We start from the raw sequence: 21,709 nt of genomic DNA on the forward strand, positions 1-21,709 counted from the left end.
ACAGAACACATGGCTGTCCTCTTTTATCCCTCTGAGATTTCGCGCTCTTTGGGGCTATTCTTAACCTTGGATCCAACAGTTCGACAGGGCTCTGATCATTGTCTTCGATTTTGGCCAATAAAGGGGTGGGTGACTTGGTGGCTGGGCGAGTCCTTAGAGGTCATTGACCTTGGCAGTTGTGCTTTCTGAGTAAAGGGGGTGGCGCCGATCAGTCTGTGGCTGTACCAGTTGCTTGATTGGAGATCTATTGTCCTAAGAAAATGGGACATTAAAATTCAAATGAGCGGGGGTTTCGATCAGGTCTGGTTACCTGTGTTTCAGATACACAATGGCTCTGTATCTGTCCGAATCCTGAGTTGGCCATAATTCCCATGGTCCTTTGCAGGTGGTCATCTTAGATGACTACAACAGTCCGTGCCCATATGACACAGACCTCAATGACATTCAGGCTTGGGCTAATAAGTGGCCTCTGGCATTCGTAATGACCATCTCCAACAAAAGAAAATTTATCCATCACGCCTTGTCTTGCAAAGGCAGTGCAATCACCGAATTCTCCCACTATCAACATTTTGAGGGTTGCTGTTGACTAGAAACTCTAATGAACCAGTCATTCAAATGCTGCACTGCAAGAGCAGGTTAAAAGTTGGGTATAATGCAACTGGCCTCCTGACTTCCCAAAGCCTGGGCCAACCTTGACAAGGCACCAAGTCAGGAGTGTGCTTGCCTGGGTGAGTGGCTTCAACAGTTGAGAGGTCTGACACCATCCTGTGTAAAGCAGTTCGCTTAATCAACACCCCATTCATCAACATAAAATATACTCACACCACAACTGATGCACAGTGGCAGCATGTATACTATATATGAGATACACCACAGGAACTTAACAAGGCTCATTTGACAGCATCTAAACCCATGGCGTCTATCACCTATCAGAACAAGGGCAGCAAGCATTACCCTCCAAATCACACACCATCTTGACTTGGAATTGTATCGCTGTTCCTTCACTATTGATGGGATCAAAATCCTGGAGCTTCCTCTCTAATTGCACTATGATTGTACCAATGATTAAGGTCTACCATGGCGTTGAAAGGGTACTTGCGCTAACATTTTTTTTGACAAGTTAAATCCATATCTGTGAAGTTGGTACCGGAACTTTACATTTTCAATGGTAAATCAGACAGATGTCGTTTTCACACAGTATTAGGGGGGGAGCAGAGACATCTCGAGCAACACCTTCTAAATTACAATATTTAGCTGCACAGAAGTTGCTGTGTGATTTGCAAGGTGTTGGCCTTATTTTTTTAAACAGAAACAATTAGGCCCAAGGTTTTCTCTGAAACTCTATACAAACTCTGGTGGGAAGCAGCCTATCCTATTCTCTGCAGATTGTTAACAAAGGAGCAGAAATGTAACCAGCAATGTTTTCTAATCAGGTAATTGGCACATTTGCTGCAGCTGTGCTGAGGCCCAATCTCTGTTTCTGAGTGATGTATATGTGGTGAATAGTCATGTACTGTTTTAAATTAATGAATACTTCTGGTGTCGGTTGCCCTTCTTCTGATCCAAAATCCCAAAGGTAAAATGCCCCTGAAGGATACTACTGACACACAGCAGTTTTAATTAACGATGATCTATTATCCAAAGTGGCTTAAAAATACAATTTTCCTATTTGGCAGATAGCAATGAACTTTTGAGGAGATGGTAGCATATAGTGGCATATATTGGCAATGTCACGGGACTAGTAATCCAGTGACCCAGGCTAATGCTAATGGGTTTGAATATCATCATGGCAGCTGGTGTAATTTAAATGCAATTAATAAATAACCTCCATAATGGCAACCATGAAACTACTTTTGATTGTCATAAAAGCCTATCTGATTCACTAATGTCCTTTAGAGAGAGAAATCTGCTGTCCTTACTTGTTCTGGCCTACCTGTGACTTCAGATTTGGTTGACATTTAACTGCCCTCTGAAGTGGCCCAACAAGCCACTCAGTTCAAAGGCAATTAGGGATGGGCAACAAATGCTGACTTTGCCAGCGACACCCACATCCCATAAAATAATTTTTTTAAATAATAAAGGAAAAAAATGGACTTGCATGAAAAAAGCAGAAAGGAGGGCTTGAATTTACCATTTAATCCACTGAGGCCCATTTCTAGACTATGAAACCAAGGTAAAAAAATTAATTGTGCCTGCTGAAGCAAAATGAGCTATTAGAGCAGGTGGGGAGAGAAAAATGAAGAAATATGTCCTTTGCTGAATTCTCAAAAAGGCCCTGAATAAATCCTCCACAACAGATTTTTTTTTTGGTGAGAATCATAGAAAAATATTATGCACTTATTATGCATGATTGCCATGATAATCGACAGGTTCGTTCACCGAGGATAGCTTGAAAGTTTTGCTAGTGATGATCTGCCACTTTATAATCACTTGCTTATTCTACTTAAGAGCACCACAGGAACTCACCAAGGCTCCCCCGGTTAGATAGCATCTTCCACACACATGACTACTACCATCTAGAACGACAAAGGCAGCAGGCACATGGGAACACCACCACCTGCAAGTTCACCTCCAAGCCACTCACCATCCTGACTTGGAAATATATTCACCATTCCTTCATTGTCACTGGGCTATAATCCTGGAACTCCCTCCCCAATAGTATCGTGGGTGCACCACAGGGGTGCAATGGTTCAAGAACACAGCTCACCGCCACTTTCTCGAGGGCAATTAGGGATGGATAATAAATGCTGGCCAACTAGTGATGCCTGCATCCAATAAAAAAAATTAATTAAAATTTTTTTTTTTAAAAAGGTAACATACTGCAAGTGCAGTTCTGTTGATAAGCTGTCCTAAACTCTTAAAACCCAGTATATTATTGACTGCGGAGGTAGTTTCAGGCGAAAAAGTTGGGGGCAGTGCACTCAGGCCATCAGATTACAATGACCTAAAAAAAACAAACCTGCCGCGTTTACAGATCAACACATTTTGCAGATTACACATTAAAGTAAAACCCATTTTTAAAAAAAGGCGCCAAATAATGCCAGCAGAAAAGAGCCGCCTTCCCATTCAGCCCACCCCCACCCCCCTCTTGTCCAAAGTGCACACAGCTGTAAAGGAGCAGTTGAAAATTTACAATCTCTTAATTCTAAAGCATTACCAGTGTTTTGTGTTAAATGTTTGGGAGATTAAACATTTTGCTTTCGATCAAACTGTTGCGGTAGTAATTTGACAAAAAGGAATGGTTTTTGCTACTTCAAAATTGCAACAGATAGCACACTGCACTGTTCTAAATTCTTATTGTTGAAAAAACTATTTTCCCCTAATTGAATAAAGCACTAAATCCAGGCCATTAATTATGGTACACACACTTGTATCAACTGATAAAGGAACAGAAAGGATTTTGATTTATACAATGCTTTTTATGACCACTGGGTGCCCCAAAGCACTTTGGAGGATTAAGTACTTTTGAGGTCAAGTCTGATGTTAACATATGGAAACATGACAGCCGATTTGGGCACAGCAAGGCTGCACATATGACGACGAGTTAACAAGATAAGTTGTTTTATTGCTGAAACAAGATATTCTATCGAAGCTTTTCGTCTTGCACTCTTCAGGACAATCTCAAGAAACCAGTGTCAAGGGGAACACCAAACTTATAGTGCATCACAATAGAATGCTGACTGGTTAGCATGTGGACTCTGATTGGTAGAGGTGTTAACCTGGAGATTGCACCAGTTCATGGCGACACATAGTTAACTGCCAAGCATTGTTTGAAAATTTAAAACAAGCAGCTTGACTCTCATTAGTCAAGGTTTTGCCCTGAGGAACCAGACCAGCGAATGGATTATCACTTATTGTGTTCAACTGAAACCGGCTCAGTATGTGTACATGTTCTTTCTGCCTGCCAGAAACAGGGCCCTGTATATAACATATGTCGCTTCCAATACACACAAGTGTGTCAAACTGCAAGCCCGGCTGACTATCTTAAATTGGTTGTCAGTGTAATTTTTGCATACTTTGGAAAACATTACAGATTCACATCAAATGTTGATCTTCTATGAGTGTTACCGTTGGGATGAGGCTGGCACTTTTGTTCTGGAGTTCAGTAATAATTTCAATAATAATTATTTCAATAAGAAGCTCTTGTGTTCAATAAGTCAACCAGCTATTTTTCAACTATGGCCTTTCTACAGTTTTGCATATTGTTTGGACTGCACACACAGACTCCATTCTTACCTGTCCAATCGTAGCCACAGAATCACTTGCACTAGTTTCTCTTCCCACCCCTTCAGCTGGTGTCCACCAGTGATCGTTCCTTACCCTGCCTCCAATTTATCACCAACATGCTGCCTCTTGCTGATATCTAAATTTGTATCTAAGAATCAATTTCCTCTTGTTCACTGATGACACCAAGCTCTACCTCTCCACTGTCTCTGAATTATCACACTCATTGTCCAACATCTTGTATTGGATGAGCACAAATGTGCACCAACTAAATATTAGTAAGATTGAAGCCTCTGCACGCTAGTCATCCATTGTACCCCTCTCCCTGGCATCTGTCTTAATCTATCTCAGATTGACCAAACTCCATGTATCCAGAAACCATGTCCCTATTTGTGTGAAGTCCTGTTCACCCATCACCCCTGGGCTCATTGACCTACAGTGCCTCCTGGATATGTGATTTTAAAAATCACATAATTATTTTGGAATTCCTCAATGGGCTTGCCCTTCCCTGTAATCTCCCACAACTCTCCGAGATCACTGCTCTCTTGAAATTCTGGCCTCTTGAACATCTCCGATTTTAGTCATTGCACTATTGCCAGCCTTTAGTGGCCAATGTCTTAACCTCGGTCATTTCCTCTCTGCCTCTCTATCACCCTTTCCTCTCTTAAGCTACTCTTCAAAATTTAACTGTGTCCAAGTTTGAGATCACTGCCCCATGGTATGGCTCAGTGTCAAACTTTGTGACTAATTCTCCTACGAAGAGCATTTGAGTTGTTAGGAGCTGTGGAAGACTGTAAAGCGCATTGGACCTGCTCTGCCACAATCACAGCTGATCACCAGCTTCAACTCTCCTTTCTCACCTGCTCCCAAATCCTGTGATTGCTGGCTTAAATGTGTAAATGACTCAAATGTGTTCGACAATTGAGCATCCTCTGACCTTTGGGATAAATAATTCAAAAGATTCCCTGCACTTTTGAATGTTGAAATTTCTCCTCATCTCAGTCCTAAATTATTGCCCCCTTATCCTGAGACTGTGTGACATTCACCTGCCAGGAGAAACAACATCTGTGTCTATCCTTCAGAATCTTGTATGTTTGAATGAAATGATCTCTGATTCTTCTAAACTCAAGATAATATAGTCCCAATTTACTTAGCCTCTCATCACAAGGCAATCCTGTCTTTTCTGGGACCAATCCAGTGAATCTTCGTTGTACTGCCTCCAATGCAAGTATATCCGCCGCCCCCTTAAATATCAAAACCAAAACTGCATATGGTATTCCAGGTGTGGTCTCACCAAAGCCCTGTTCAATTTGTATTCCATTCCTCTTGCAATAAAGGCCAATTTGCCATTTGCCTTCCGAATTGCATGCTGTACCAGATAGTAACTATGTTCCTGTACAAGTGCAACCAAGCCCCTCTGAACATCAGCATTCAGAAGTTTCACGCCTTTTGAAAAAATTCTGCTTTGCATTTCTTACGACTAAAGTGAATAATCTCACCACATTGTACTCCATCTGCCACCATTTTGCCCACTTTCTTAACCTGTCTATATCTTTTGCAGCCTCTTTGTCTTCTCCTCATGGCTTACATTCCTATCTAATTTTGTATCGTCACTGTCTACCTCTTCATTTAAGTCATTAATATGGATTGTAAATGAGGGAATTCTGGCAGGGATTTGCAGATGTTATGTCGGAAGTCCTGGAAGGTAGGGTAGCTCCAAGTCCAGAATTAGCAATGTTTGGGGTGTCGGGCAAGGGGGGGGGGGGGGGGGGGGGGGGGGGGGGGGGGGGGAGAGAGAGAGGCTGATATCCTGGCCTTCTCCCTGGTGGCCCGGAGACGGATCTTGCTGAGATGGAGGGACTCGGAGCCCCAGAAAGGAGTGTGGGTTAGCGATATGGTACCGTTTCTCAGTCTGGAGAAAATTAAGTTCGCTCTAAGACAGGGGTGGGCAAACTACGGCCCGCGGGCCGCATGCGGCCCGCCAAAGGTTTTTCTGCGGCCCACCAAGTCATTAAAAAAAAAATTAAAAAATGTTTTTTTTTTTTTTTTTTTTAATTTTTTTTAAGGTTAATGGGGGGGCTGTTGGGTTACTTACTGGTATAGGGTGGATACGTTGACTTGAGTAGGGTGATCATTGCTCGGCACAACGTCGAGGGCCGAAGGGCCTGTTCTGTGCTGTTCTATGTTCTATATGAGGCGCCCAGAATCATAACCGGGTGAAGTAATTATTTTACTTAATATACTATGCGGCCCTTTGTGAATTGTGAATTTCTGAATGTGGCCCTTGCACGGAAAAGTTTGCCCACCCCTGCTCTATGAGGATCAATACAGGGATTCGCCCGGAGTTGGCAGCCGTTCATCGATTTCTTTAACAAAAACTAAACGTCAGCAGTAAGAGGGGGGAAGGAAAATAGGAGGTATGGTAATATTAAATAAGGACAGGGAATTTAGCATATGGGTAATTGGGGATAGGGTGGGATACGTGGTTTATTGTTTGTTATTTTAGGGGGTATTTTGTGCGTCGACACGCGCAGTTGTTTTAGAAATGTCAAAATGTTAAATTGTGAAAATTACAAATATCTTCAATAAAATATTTTCAAAAAAAAAATATAGATTATAAATAGCTGAGGCCCCAATACCGATCTTTACGGTAATTTCTAGCCATAACCTGCCAATTTGAAAATGCCCCATTTAACCCGACTCTTTACTTCCCGTTGGTTAAAAAATCTTCTATCCATATTATCCCCAACACCGTTGTGTAGCGCCATAACACCTCATTGAATGCCTTTGGAGATCCAAGTAACTATATCTGCAAGTTCCCCTTTATGCTACTAATTATATCCTCAAAGAACTCTAATAAATTTGTCAAACACAATTTCCCTTTCGTGCAACCTTGTTGACTTTGTCTGATCTATGATTTTTAGTATGTTGTTAAGACTGAATACATTCCAGCACTTTCCCGATGTTTTCTCTTTGTCTTTTTTTTGAATAACAGAGTTAAATTTGTTTACTTCTGATCTGCCAGCACCGTTCCAGAATCTAGGGTATTTTGGAAAATCAGAACCATCACATCCACAATTGGCTGCAGCTGTCTCTTTCGAACCCTAGGTTATCAGGTCTTGGGAATTTGTTGGACTTTAGTCCCTTAAGTTTCTCTAGTTCTATTTTACAGCCGATATTAATCACCTTAATTTCCTAATTTTTAGGCCCTAGGTTACCCCCTATTCCTGGCACGTAACTTATGTCTTCCGTTGTTATTTGTTCAAAGTCTCTGCCATTTTTTCATTCTGCATGATGATTTCTCCTGTCTCTGCTTCAAAGGGTCCAACATTTACTTTACATACTTCTTTTAAACAGACGTGTAAAAACTCTTGCAATCTGTTTTTATATTCCTGGCTGGTTGGATTTCGATTGGATTTGATTTATTATCACGTGTACCGAGGTACAATGAAAAGTATTGTTCTGCGTACAGTCCAGACAGATTGTTCCATACATGAAAAGACATAGGACATACATAAATAGACAATGTAAATACATAGGCACAGGCATCGGGTGACTGTACGGTGTGTAGTACTACTCAGTAGAGAAGATGTGAGAAGAGATCAGGTCAGTCCATAAGAGGTTCATTCAGGAATCTGGTAACAGCGGGGAAGAAGTTGTTTTTAAATCTGTTAGTGCGTGTTCTCAGACTTTTGTATCTCCTGCCGGATGGAAAAAGTTGAAGGAGAGAACAACCTGGATGGGAGAAGTCTTTGATTATGCTGCCCGCTTTCCCAAGGCAGCAGGAGATGTAGATAGTCAGTGGATGGGAGATGACTTCACGTGATGGACTGGGCTGTGTTCACGACTCTGTAGTTTCTTACGGTCTTGGGCCAAGCAGTTGCCATACCAGATTGTGTGTCAACCACATAGGATGCTTTCTATGGTGCGTCTGTAAAAGTTAGTAAAGGTCAATGTGGATATGCTGAATTTCCTTAGGTTCCTGAGGAAGTGTAGGCGCTGTTGTGCTTTCTTGATCGTAGCGTCAACGTGGGTGGACAGGACAGATTATTGGTGATGTGCACACCTAGGAATTAGAAGCTGTTAACGATCTCCACTCAGCACCATTGATGCAGATAGGTGTGTGTGTGTGATACTTTGCTTCCTGAAGTCAATGACTAGCTCCTTAGTTTTAATTTTATTTAATCTTGGTTTAGTCTTATTTTATTTATTCCTTTTTATCAACTTTTTGATGGCCCACTGCTGGTTTCTAAAACGCTCTCAATTCTCAGACTTACCACTATTATTTGCAACATTATAACCCTCTTCTTTTAACCTAATGCAATCTTTAACCTCTTTAGTAATCCACATATGGCTCTTTCTTGCTCAGCTTTTGTTTTTCAATGGTATGTATATTTGTTGAACATTTTTGAATTGCTTTTATTTAACATTTACATGATATATAATGAACACTGGAGGTTTTAATCTTCTGCCCAGTCCAATGTCAGTCTCTCTGAGCTCCTTTCACATACAATGCACACCCAATATTTTGCTACTCTTCATACATGTTGTTCTGTTTTAGATCCGGAACATTGGCAAAACTGAGAATTTAAATCAATGATAATTCAAAAGTGCACAGCTATTTTGACATGCAGGAGTTAATTGGGAGGAGTAAAAGCAAGAGTGCGCCAGAGAAGGTGATGAGATAATGCAGGAGAGGAAAATGAGTGAAGCATAAGGAAATAATCCAACAGAAGGTGGATACAGCAATGGGAAAGTGAATGAGAGGAGAAATGGGTGTGGGTTGTGAATGGTGAGACTAGAATGTGAAGTAAAAACAAAAATTTAGACGAATTGGATCCGAATTTGTAAGCAGGCAGTGCTGTGCCAGAAAGAGTTTCCAGATTTACAGAACATTTCATGTAAATAATTTGTATGGTATCACACCACAATGGCTGTTTTAAGGTAGCTGATGGCGCCGAATGTTAAACACAGCATGAAACTGATTTTGGCAGGGTGGGGTCAGCAAAAATTAATGTTTATTGAGTAATGAGAACTCTGGATGCGAGAGGAATATCAGTTGCATATATATTTCGGGGGCCTCACGGTAGCATGGTGGTTAGCATCAATGCTTCACAGCTCCAGGGTCCCAGGTTCGATTCCCGGCTGGGTCACTGTCTGTGTGGAGTCTGCACGTCCTCCCCGTGTGTGCGTGGGTTTCCTCCGGGTGCTCCGGTTTCCTCCCACAGTCCAAAGATGTGCGGGTTAGGTGGATTGGCCATGCTAAATTGCCCGTAGTGTAAGGTTAATGGGGGGATTGTTGGGTTACGGGTATAAGGGTTACGTGGGGTTAAGTAGGGTGATCATTGCTCGGCACAACATTGAGGGCCGAAGGGCCTGTTCTGTGCTGTACTGTTCTATGTTCTATATTTAAAGCAAATACAAAGGCTCTTTGCATATGTTATTTGTTGTCTATTATTATAAAGCAGTTTTTCTTTGCTCCTCGTTGAGCATCACAAGTTTTTATGGCAGACTCCCATTAGTTTTCTAATTACTGAGACTCAAAAGTATTCCTTTCAATCACTTATTCATTCACCACATTACACTCTCTTTCACAATCAGTGCTTTATTCTTTTTTTCCCCCATTTGCCTAGAATTGATGTCCCCAGTTGTAATCAGCTTCAAAAAAATTGAATCTAATACCACACCACATGGCTAGGTCCTATTTTTTTTTGTATCTTTACAAATTGATGCAGATGGTCAGTGGAGGTAGTCCCACCGTACAGGTAACATCTTTTTTAAAAACCTAATTAAAAATTCTTTGAAATGCTCTTGAATTGGAAAATCACAATTTTTCCTAGTCCTGCAGAGCCATGATTTCAGATCCCTGAATCAGTGTTGTCATTATCCTGCTAACGAATGCTAATTGTTTGCTGACACCAGCCACGGTAGCATAGTGGTTAGCTCAGTTGCTACGCAACCTGGTTCCAGGTTCGATTCCCGGCTTGGGCCACTGCCTGGGAAGTCTGCACGTTCTCCCTGTGTCTGCATGGGTTTCCTCCGGGTGCTCCGGTTTCCTCCCACAGTCCAAAGATGTGCAGGTTAGGTGGATTTGCCATGCTAAATTACCCTTAGTGTCCAAAAAGGTTAGGTGGGGTTACTGGGTAACAGTGATAGGGTGGAAGCGTGGATTTAATTGGGCTACTCTATCCACGAGCCGGTGCAGACTCGATGGGTCGGATGGCCTCCTGCACTGTAAATTCTATGAATTTTGTACTAATTTTGACCTGACACCCCACAGCTTTGAGCTAAACTAGTCATCTTTCATTTGGAACTTTATAAAATGCCATTTTGGCAGAGGGAGATTGTGGTGTAGGGGTGTTATCACTGGACTAGTAATAATAATAATCTTTATTGTCACAAGTAAGCTTACATTAACACTGCAATGAAGTTACTGCGAAAAGCCTCTAGTCGCCACATTCCGGCGCCTGTTTGGATATACAGAGGGAGAATTCAGGATGCCCAAATTACCTCCTAACAGCATGTCTTTCGGGACTTGTGGGAGGAAGCTGGAGCACCCGGAGGAAACCCACGCAGATCCGGGGAGAACATGCAGACTCTGCACAGTGACCCAAGCCGCCAATCGAACCTGGGACCCTGGCGCTGCGAAGCAACAGTGCTAACCACTATCCAGAGACCCAGGGTAATGCTCCGGGGACCTGGGTTCAATTTCCACAATGACAGATGGTGAAATTTGAATTCTAATGATGACCGTGAAACTATTGTCGATTGTTGTAAAAACCCATCTGGTTCACTAATGTCCTTTTAAGGAAATTTGGCCTGTATGTGACTCAGGGTCCAATGTGGTTGACTCTTAAATGCCCTTAGGGAAGGGCAATTTATCCTGGATACCCACATGTCATGAATAGATAATAAAAAATACAATTTAAAAAACAACAATTTACCACAGTCAATTTGGTTGTGTTTTACCTCAGATCAATGTTAACATCTGTTTACTTGGTACAGATAATTAATGGAATCAACTTCCAGATCCTGGCCTTGCCTGCTGTCCTCTGTGGCTTCCTGAAACAAAACGTTGCAACTAGTCTGCTGACATTATCTGTCTTTTTCCCCTTCACTCTGCCATCACAGATTGCTCTTCCGTCCAAATTACGTCTATCCTCTGAAATAACCTCTCTCAACCTCTTCACCTTCTCTGCCTTTAAAAGCCTACTCCGGAATTTTTTTGCAGCTTATAATTTGTTTTGCTTTTCCCTCCTGCTCCGTGTTAATTATATCCTACAATCAGTAAAATAAATGATATGGAAAGGTAAATGCAGAAAATGAATCTAAATTAGACTTTAAGTGTAAATCACTCTTAAAAGTAAATTTAAGGATATTAGAAATATTTAATATATGTTTTTGAAGAAGTCCGTGGTTCCACCACTTGGTTTCACTTTTTTAATGCTGAACATGTGAGAAATTATTTCCAGAATTGATTTTTTTTGAGCAAGTGACGTCAAACTGTCTTTGTTAAAGTCATAATGACATTTGCATTTGTTTTTACTATTGATTTTAGTAAAGGTTTCACCTTAAAATTAAGAATATATGTTTTTTATTTGAGGGTCTGGCTCAGGAACATCCAGAAATCCAGATAATTTACTTCACCTATACCTGCATTTATTCAAATTTATTTTAAAAAGCTGAGGTAAATAATTAATTATACGGACTCTGGAAATCTTCCTCTTTTACCATTTCTGTGGTATCCCGACTCATTGTGCGCAATGCAATTGGATACTTACTTGCGGTATAAGTACATCTGAACACACTGGATGGAATCCTCCTCGGAGCACAGAGTGCTGGCTACCATGTCAACCCCCCCCACGGGCTGTAATTTCCTTTGCGCCCCCAGCGGGTTCCCCGTCGACCAATTGCTGTTTTTATATATCCGTTGTAAACCTTGCCAGCGTGACGTCAATGTCACCGAGCTATGAATATTCCCGTCGGGGCCAGAATTGCCTATCCGGAGGCCGTATTAACGCCGTCGAGAAACGCGACGGCATTTCCAGTAGCGTCAACACAGCCTCAGGATCACAGAATCCCGCCCCATATGGCTGGGAAACCCTTTAATGACATTTAAATTTATTAAAACATATTGAAATGAGGTTTCCTCAGTTTCTGGGCAGGAACCTTGTTACATTGCTGGCGAGGGCAGGGGAAATGGGGAAACAGAATCTCGCCAGTGAGAATCCCATCTCCCGACTCTCACCAGATTTTGGGCCCGCATCGCATTTACGCTGACAGAGGCTCAAAATTCCACCCATTGTCTCTATGGTTCCTGTGTCATGTGATTATTGCCAAGTTAGGGAATACAACAGGATATAGATAGGCTGCAAAATTGAGCAAAGAAATGGAAGATGGAACTTAACCCGGACAAATGCGAGGTGATGCATTTTGGTCGATCCAATTCAGGTGGGAGCTATAAAATAAATGGCAGAACCATTAGGAGCATAGACACACACAGATCTGGGTGTGCAGGTCCACAGATCCTTAAACGTGGCAGCACAGATGGAAATGGTGATAAAGAAAGCATGTGGCATGCTTGTCTTCATGGGACGGGGTATTGAGTATAAAAACTCGAAAATTATTTTACAGGTATATATAGATCATTGCTTAGGCCACATTTGGAATACTGTGTCCAATTCTGTTCACCACACTACCAGAAGGGAGTGGAGGGTTTGGAGAGAGTACAGAAAAGGTTTACCAGGATGTTGACTGGTATGGAGGGTATTAGCTATGAGCAGAGATTGAATATACTGGGATTGTTCTTCCTGGAGAGACGGAGACTGAGGGGTGATCTGATAGAAGTTTATAAAATTATTAGGGGTATAGGTGGGGTGAACAGTTGGAGGCTTTTTCCCAGGGCGGAAATGACAATTCCAAGGGGGCATAAATTCAAAGTGAGGGGTGATAGGTGCATTAGAGATGTGCGGGGGAAGTTATTTTACACAGAGGTGGTGGTGGCCTGGAATGCACTGCCAAGTGAGGCGGTTGAGGCAGATACGTTAGCGACCTTTAAGACATATCTGGATAGGCACATGAACAGACGGGGTATAGAAGGATACAGGCAGTTAGTCTAGTTAGGACACGTGATCGGCGCAGGCTTGAAGGGCCGAAGGGCCTGTTCCTGTGCTATACTGTACTTTGTTTATTGGATACAGTTATCACAGTTAAAGGCAAAAGCAAACTGTTTTGATTTGTTGTCAGTAATCACTTTTATGTATGGTTTGCTTGTTAGTACTCAGAATCTTTTATTGAACATTTGTATTGAACATCAGAATTTTTATTGAGAACTTTTACTGAACATCAATTATTAGCATTTAGAAATATCAGAGTTTCAAGCATATCTGTAGAGATTATCTAATTTATTGGAATTTCTTTCCTTGGTGATGTCAATCTTGAAGCCAAATGGTTGTGGCTGTGTGTGGACACGTACCATTCCAAAATTGATTATGAATGACCTCTAATTCTTGCAAGTTATGAATTATAATTTTATTTAAAATTCCTCACCTGATATTTATTTTATTTCAGCATTGTGCATACTGTAAGCACCTTGGGGCCACCATCAAATGCTCAGAAGTGAAATGCAATCAGCTGTACCATTATCCATGTGCAGCTGGAGCTGGTACATTTCAGGATTTCAAGACTCTCGCTCTCCTCTGTCCAGAACACATTGATCAGGCTCCGGAACGATGTGAGTACAAACACATTCCATTCCTGCTCCACATATGATACTTTCCAATCCCTGGTTTTATGTTCTAGAACCATTGAAATTTGGCATTCAATAAGCACAAATATTGAGACCTAAATCCAACCCAACTTTTAAGCAATATTTATAATAAAAGTTGACTGCAAGATTGATAGGATGTTTTTAAAAACTAAACTAGAATTGCTTTTAATGATGATGTTGTAAACACGGAGGCAGCGAGGAGTTGGGTCGCAATTTCCTTCTCAAGGTCGTTTGAAATTGTACAATATTGCATATCAAAACTCAGCCACAACTGACTACACTTCATTTACTATTTTTCTATTTCCATCTGATGCAAATGACAGTGCAACTTTCGAGAATCTTGGTGTGATAGTCAAATCTGAACTTCAGTTTCTGGTGCCTTCATTTTGTTACTTAATTAACTGGCTACTTTGATGTTCCCCTACCTTTGCTGAGGGAGTCAATTAATTTCCTTTCAGGATTTTTTGTAACTACCATTGTTGCTGTTCTGTGTTCTACACATCGGGACCCACATGCCACGTAGTCTTAGTTGGACAAAGTATTTATTGTTAAGCGTTTTTCTTTCCAAACATGGTAACTTGAGTTATTAATATGCTGCAGCTGCCTAACCATGTGTGCAGCTAGATAATAAATGTGGCACCTTGTTAACCACTTGTAATATCCCAGCAGGGACTCTCACCCAATCTCAACATCCAGCCTACTTTTCCAAGATGCAGAGGGAACAACAGGAATGGAGATTTTTGTTTTCTCTTTCCAGAATCTGCAAATTAGGAAATACTGAAATCAAAGACCACATCATCTACTTAAGCGCAGGCCAAATATTAAATCCAGGATTTCCCTTTTCTGTATAATTAAGTAAGCGCAGAACTATGTTTTTTTCCTGGTTAATGTCCGTTACCACATAATGTGTCTGAAGCTGATCTGTGAACCAAGAAAAATCGTTCAGTTGAAGTTGAATGATTGGCTGCTTGTTGCTTTCTCTTTTCATGTGTTGAGAAATGCAAACTTGTCAAATGACGAGCTCTGTAGTTGGCTAGTTTATCAAAAACCTTTCAGATACTAGGACTTCTATACATCCTTGATTTTGATTTGAGCATACCGGGTAACCACTGAAATAGATGTGTATATATAAATAGGAACTTAAATGTTGTTTCAGCTCATGTTGACTTCAAATTGTACTCAAATATTTTTTTGTTAATATTTTGTTCTTTAGCTAAGGAAGAAGCAAATTGTGCTGTTTGTGACAGCCCAGGAGAACTTTTAGACCAACTTTTTTGCACTAGTTGTGGACAGCATTACCATGGAGCATGCCTAGACATAGTTGTGACCCCTTTGAAACGGGCTGGTTGGCAGTGTCCAGAATGCAAAATCTGCCAGACCTGCAGGTAAATTCCATGTCAAATGTTTCCCTTTTAATGTGGCTGAAAGTTTTAAAAATTTAAAATAGCAGCGTTTCGACCAAGATTTATGTAACATTAATCTTATCATAAATCAATTAACTGTGTGAATTGAAGTAAAACTTGGGGCAAGGGAAGCAATTTGTTTTTCCTGACAAGAGCATTCACAGTTTTGCTGAAAATAGCAACTTCATGGGTTTGCCCATTAGTACTAAATCTCAGTCTGTTAAAAATGGCAAGATGCCTTTGGCAATTAAGAATGCACATTGCATTTTCAGGGGGTAAAAATTAAATTTCTCCGATTTAAAATGTAGCTTATTTATCATCAGTTATTCATTGCCGTATTTAATTTTGTGCTCTGGAAAATATTGATACTTTTCCTGTTTTGTTTTAAGTGTGTTCTGGTCATCTCACTTTAGGAACAATTTGAGGGGTCTTGAGAGGGTGCGATGGAGATTTACCAGAATGGTTCCAGGAATGAGGAATTTTAGCTACAAGGTCAGGTTCTCCTTGGAGCAAAGGACATCAAGGGGAGATTTGATGGAGGTGTACAAGATTATGACAAGATTAGATAAGGTAGTCAAAGAAAAACAGTTTCCATTAGCTGATAGTACAAGGACCAGGGGACATATTTCAGGCTTTGAGCAAGAGATGTAGGGAGAGTGTGAGAAATAAACTTTTTATGAAGCAAGTGGTAGTGACCTGGGACTCGCTGTCTCCGAGGGTGGCAGAAGTGAGGATGATAAATTACTTCAAAAGGAAATTGCATGGATACTTGATGGAAAGAACAAAGAACAAAAAAAAGTACAGCACAAAAAAATGATCAGCCTGTGTCGATCATGATGCCCCAACTAAAAAATAAACCTTCTGCCCTTACTCAGTCAATATCCCTCTATTTCCTCCTTATTCATGTACCCATTCATATGCCTTTTTAATCGCCTTGGCCACCTGTGTTGCCACTTTTAGGGAACTATGGACTGTGCACCCGGATTAAACTCCATCTGCCATTTCTGTCCCCAAGTCTTTAATCTATCGATATCCTGTTGAATCCTCTGACAATCCTCGGCACTATCAGCAACTCCGCCAATCTTCGTGTCATCCGCAAACTTACTAATCAGGCCACCCACATTTTCCTCCAGATATATATATACAATCAACAGAGGTCCCATCACTGATCCCAGTGGAACAACACTAGCTTTAGATCTCCATTCAGAAAAATATCCTTCCACTGCTACGCCCTGTCTTCTATAACCAAGCCAGTTCTGTATCCATCTAGCCTGCCCACCCATAAGAACTGTAGAGATTGCTCAGCAGGGAGTCAGCAGGGACCACTTGATGGTCTGAATGACATCCTTCTGTGACATTGTGATTCTATATAGTTTCAATAAATGACCAAGTAAACCAAAGTTTATTTATATTGTGCAACCAGTTCAGCCAATGATTCTGCAATATTGCATGTGGAACCTCGTGCTGCGAGTCCACTCTTTAATTACAGTGCAAGTTCTTCAGTTGAGAATCTACGACACGAGTAGGTTTTAGGTAACACTTCCCTTTTTATTTATTTTTTCTTCAGTTCCTCCCCTAAAGGCTGGCAGAGGCTTGTCCAGGCTAGCAAGCAGAAAACCACAATGAAGGCCTCTGTGGGATGGGCTCATTCCATCAATAGCTAGGAAAGATTATACCACTACATCCAGTAGCAATAAAACATTACCTTATTCGGAAAGTCTCTGATTCATGTTTATATTTTAGTCTGTCAGTTGGGGCTGTTGTCAATGGCAGTGCTGTGAAATAACTATACAACACAAGATTTTATAGAATCTACAGAATGGATTCTTTGGGCTTCCTCAAGATCTCTGAGGGTTTGAAGACTATGGCTCTTTTTAAGTTTTGAAATCATGTGGCAAGTTTGCTTTTTCAAGAAGAGTGTCTTTAAATTGATCATTGTTTAAAATCCTTTCAGGCATCCAGGTGATGACAGCAAAATGTTGGTTTGTGACATCTGTGACAAAGGCTATCACACATTTTGCCTCCAACCAGCAATGGAGTCGATACCTACAAATGGCTGGAGGTGTAAAGTGAGTGATAATTTTAATCTGCTAGTATCGCATTTGGACAGTTAGCATTGCATCTGACTCAACAAGAATTAATAAATGTTTGTGAAGTTTCGAAAAACAATCAGAATAATCTTTATGTATTTTGATCATAATATGTCATACAGTCTTCTCTTCCCACCATCACACCTGCCTTTGCCCCCTCCCACCCACCTCCTAAATGTTATTTTTACATTGGGGTCAAAACTATGGGCCTTGACTATCTGTCCCGTCCCACTAATCTATCTGCACCTAGTGGGGGACTTTTAACACCCCCATACCCTGCAGAAACCAAGTAGTTAAAATGGAGTGAGAGACATGCCTTCTACCATTTTAACTACACCCCTGCACACGCAAGAAGAGTTGCCTGCAGCAAGTGAGGTCCTTATTTGAATATCCACATCGAGTCCCAGTGACATGATATCAATCTGATGCCCGAGCTAGAAAAAATGGTGTTTCCCCGCCAAGCCAAAACTGCCAGGAAGTCAATCTAGGACCAAAAGAGGCCACAAAAGGTAAATTGCTAAAGCAAAAACATGAATTATTTCTGTTTACTTACAGACTTCGAGGAGCAAGAGTGCTTCTTTGAGCCTCTCCTGCCCCAGGCTTCCTCTGTCAATAGTGGACCCTCTTGGACCCCTGCACTCCCTAAAGACTTAGAAGTGCAGAAGCCCATTCCCAGTGACAGCCTACTTCATGCCAACTGGGCCCAATTGTTAAAATCGGCTGCGCTTCCTTCATTCTGCTCTAGGACAAGTTGTCTTCTTGCTACACAGTATCCCCTCCTTAAACACTACAGCCACACAATTCCATGTTTTATGCTATTCATTTCAGCTGTTAGACTTTCACGTCCCTAAGAGTTCTTTATTCTATTAAGGTCCTGAATCAATGGAAAATTGAATGACTGAATACATTTTAAAATATTCTTCTCCAAGGTACTGGAAAGATTTAGTAAAGAGGCGGGTGAACTGTTGAAAAGTATCTCGAAATTTTGGGCAGTAGTCAATATTTTGACCCCCACTTTTTTCCTCTCATCCACCTCAGGTTTCCCAACTAAAACCAAAATCTATAAGATGTAATAATTTTTCAAAAGTAGAGAAAATCTATTTTAATTTGCCCATGAAGTGGTCCATCACCCGATATGTTTTGCCTGGGAGGTCACTGGTCAGGGCCTGGGACTTGAATTTCTGGATCCAAAACGTGCGCTGCTTGTTTTGGCTCATGCTGACCAATCCTGTTCCTTATTCCTTAGGGGTCAGTTGTGAGCTTAAAGCCATTTCTGAGCAGTGAATGTACTTGTACAATATTTGTCACAGCACAAGCGTCAGGGAATGTTTGCTAGGCAGGACTGAGAGTGGTTAATGAATCTGGACCCACCTTTCTCGAGTACTATATTTCTTCAATTTCTGTTGACTATTTGTTTTTTTTCCTCCCAACACCTTTGCAGTGTTAAGTCAAGACTAGTCACACTTATCATGCACAATAACAACTTGCATTTATGAAGTGTCTTTCAGGGAGTGTCGCAAGGTGGCTGTGGGGGAGGGCAGTGGACACAAAGCAGGAAATTGGAGAGAAATTGGGAAAGTGACTGAAGGCATGGTCAAAGAGACCCGTTCTGAGACTGGTCAAGATCAGGAAGCTGGGGAAGCACGGTGGTGCAGTGGTTAGCATTGCTGTCTCACAGCACTGAGGTCCCAGGTTCGATCCCGGCTCTGGGTCACTGTCCGTGTGGAGTTTGCACATTCTCCCCCTGTTTGCGTGGGTTTCGCCCCCACAACCCAAAGATGTACAGGCTAGGTGGATTGGCCACGCTAAATTGCCCCTTAATTGGTAAAAATTAATTGGGTACTCTAAATTTATGGGCGAAAAAAAGATCGGGAAGCAAAGAAATTTAGGAAGAAAATTCTAGGAACACGTACCGTGTAAGAATTAGAGGGTACAAGCTGGGATTTGGAGCCATTGGTTTGTGAAGATAAAGACTACAGGCATATTACCATGCACTAGAAGTTGAAGCCAATGAAAATCGGCAAGTATAGCAATGTTGGTAGACATGGCAAAATTTGGGCTGATAGGATTTTGCATACGTTGCTGGTAAAGCGAGGGAGTCCAACCAGAAGAATGTTAGAAATTGATTTATTGTCACATGTACCGAAGTACAATTAAAAGTATTTTTCTGCGGCCAAGAGGACATACACAGTACGTACACAGTGGGCAAAAAGAATAATCAACAAAGTACATCGACAAATAAATAATTGGGTACAGTGCACCATTGGGGCCAAACAAAGCAAATACATGAGCAAGAGCAGCATAGGGCGTAGTGAATAATGTCTTATAGGGAACAGATCAGTCCGAGGGCGACCCCTTGAGGAGTCTAGTAGCTGTGGGGAAGGAGCTATTCCTCTGTCTGGATGCGCGGGTCTCCAAACTTCTGTATTATCTGCCTGATGGAAGGGTCTGGAATAGGGCAAAGCCTGGGTGTGAGGGGTCTCTGGCAGTGCTATCTGCCTTCCCGAGGCAGCGGAAAGTTTAGACAGAATCAGTGAGAGGGTAACAAGCTTGTGTGATGTGTTGGGCTTGCGTTCACCACACTCTGCAGTTTCTTGTGATCTTGGGCCGAGCAGTTGCCATTCCAAGTTGCGATGTAGCTGGATAGGATGCTCTCTATGGTACATCTGTAGACGTTTATGAGAGTCGATTCAGACATGCTAAATTTCTTTAGCTTCTGTAGGAAGTAGAGACGTTGTTGGGCTTTCTTGACTGTTGCATCAAAGCGAATGGACAAGGACAGGCTGTTGGTGATGGTGACCCCCCAGGAACTTAAAGCTATCGACCATCTCCACTTCCGAGCCATTTGTCCCCGTGTGTCGTGCAGCGCTTCAAACCAGCGAGGGGCTGGTTTAGCACAGGGCTAAATCGGTGGCCTTTAAAGCAGACCAAGGCAGGCCAACAGCACGGTTCAATTCCCGTACCAGCCTCCTCGAACAGGTGCCGGAATGTGGCAACTAGGGGCTTTTCACAGCAACTTCATTTGAAGCCTACTTGTGACAATACGCAATTTCTTCTTCTTCCTGAAGTCGATGATTAGTTCCTTGGTTTTGCTGACATTTAGAGAGAGGTTTTTTTCGGTACATCATGCAACCAAGTGATCTATCTCCCTTTTGTAGTCTGATTCGTCGTTGTTTGAGGTACAACCCACCACAGCCGTATCATTCGCAAACTTATAGATCAAATTGGATTTAATATACAACGTACAATCTTGTCTGCTACTTGAGTTTGTTTATTTGTTTGACATCAAAGCTGTGGAAACCCTGCCTCCTGTAATCATTCTTTTTCTTTCTCCATTCAAAGTTCAGCTTTTAAAAAATCCAAGCTTGATATTAGTAGCTCTTCACGATTTGTATCATGTTCTTTTTTAAAATGTAACATTGGGCGATGCCAACACTTGGTTCATGGTTCTCTGTTTATATTATTGTGATTTTACACACTCCGAGTTATGCAAAGTAAAGAATTTCTCCAACTATGTTCTTGCACCCTTTGGGAAAGTGGATAGTACCCATTTTGTTGTATCTAATAGTGAAATAAGCTTTGCAACTCAGCATGGGTATTTTTGGTTAGCAACTAGGCCCTCAATACTCTGATTAGTGCAATTTATTAGAGTGCCATTGTGCACACATTACTCGCCCTGTTTCTTTCTAACACTAAACACATTTCCAGCTTTCAAACATTTTCCTCCATGTAAGAGTTGCCCAAATGATTAAATGTTTAAAAAGAAAAATAACAGCATAGAAATGGAGAACTTGGTTCATGGAATAAATGAACTTGTATCGTATAGTTTTGATTTTGGATGTCAAACTCTTCAGCGATGCTTACAATACTTTAGGTATACCTTTAGTCTAAAACTGGCCTTCTTTTCATGTCTCCTGCTCATGTCTCTGTCAGTGTTATTTTTTCCTCCAATTTTCAGGTACAGTGCTTCAGTAATAGTTTTTGACATATGCTGTAAACACAGGAGCACCTGTCAATCACTGCAGCATCACACCAGGGAGCCTTGTCCCCAGAAGCAATGTGAGTTTGTGCCTGCAGTTCCCCATATAGCCCTCTGATATGTGCCTCCTGTCAGCACAATAGATCTGAAGCATGCTGTACAAGTATAACTTTAACTGGTTAACAATTTGACTTAGGTGCAAGTCTACATCACAGAATTGCTTGTAATTTGATAATTTGGCACT

The 21,709-nt window shown here is 41.4% G+C and overlaps 1 protein-coding gene across 11 annotated transcripts in view; it reads left to right on the forward strand.

The window, feature by feature from the left end:
* kmt2ca (lysine (K)-specific methyltransferase 2Ca) overlaps nt 1-21,709 on the forward strand; it is a 537,383-nt gene that overhangs the window by 266,132 nt on the left and 249,542 nt on the right. For all 11 annotated transcript variants that reach the window (XM_038798420.1, XM_038798425.1, XM_038798416.1 and 8 more), the window contains exons 8-10: nt 13,795-13,957; nt 15,207-15,378; nt 17,351-17,465. In XM_038798420.1, the coding sequence (XP_038654348.1) occupies nt 13,795-13,957; nt 15,207-15,378; nt 17,351-17,465 (450 nt within the window). The remainder of the gene's footprint in view (nt 1-13,794; nt 13,958-15,206; nt 15,379-17,350; nt 17,466-21,709) is intronic.

The sequence above is a fragment of the Scyliorhinus canicula genome, chromosome 5 (genome assembly GCF_902713615.1).
Source record: "Scyliorhinus canicula chromosome 5, sScyCan1.1, whole genome shotgun sequence".
NCBI lineage: Eukaryota > Metazoa > Chordata > Chondrichthyes > Carcharhiniformes > Scyliorhinidae > Scyliorhinus > Scyliorhinus canicula.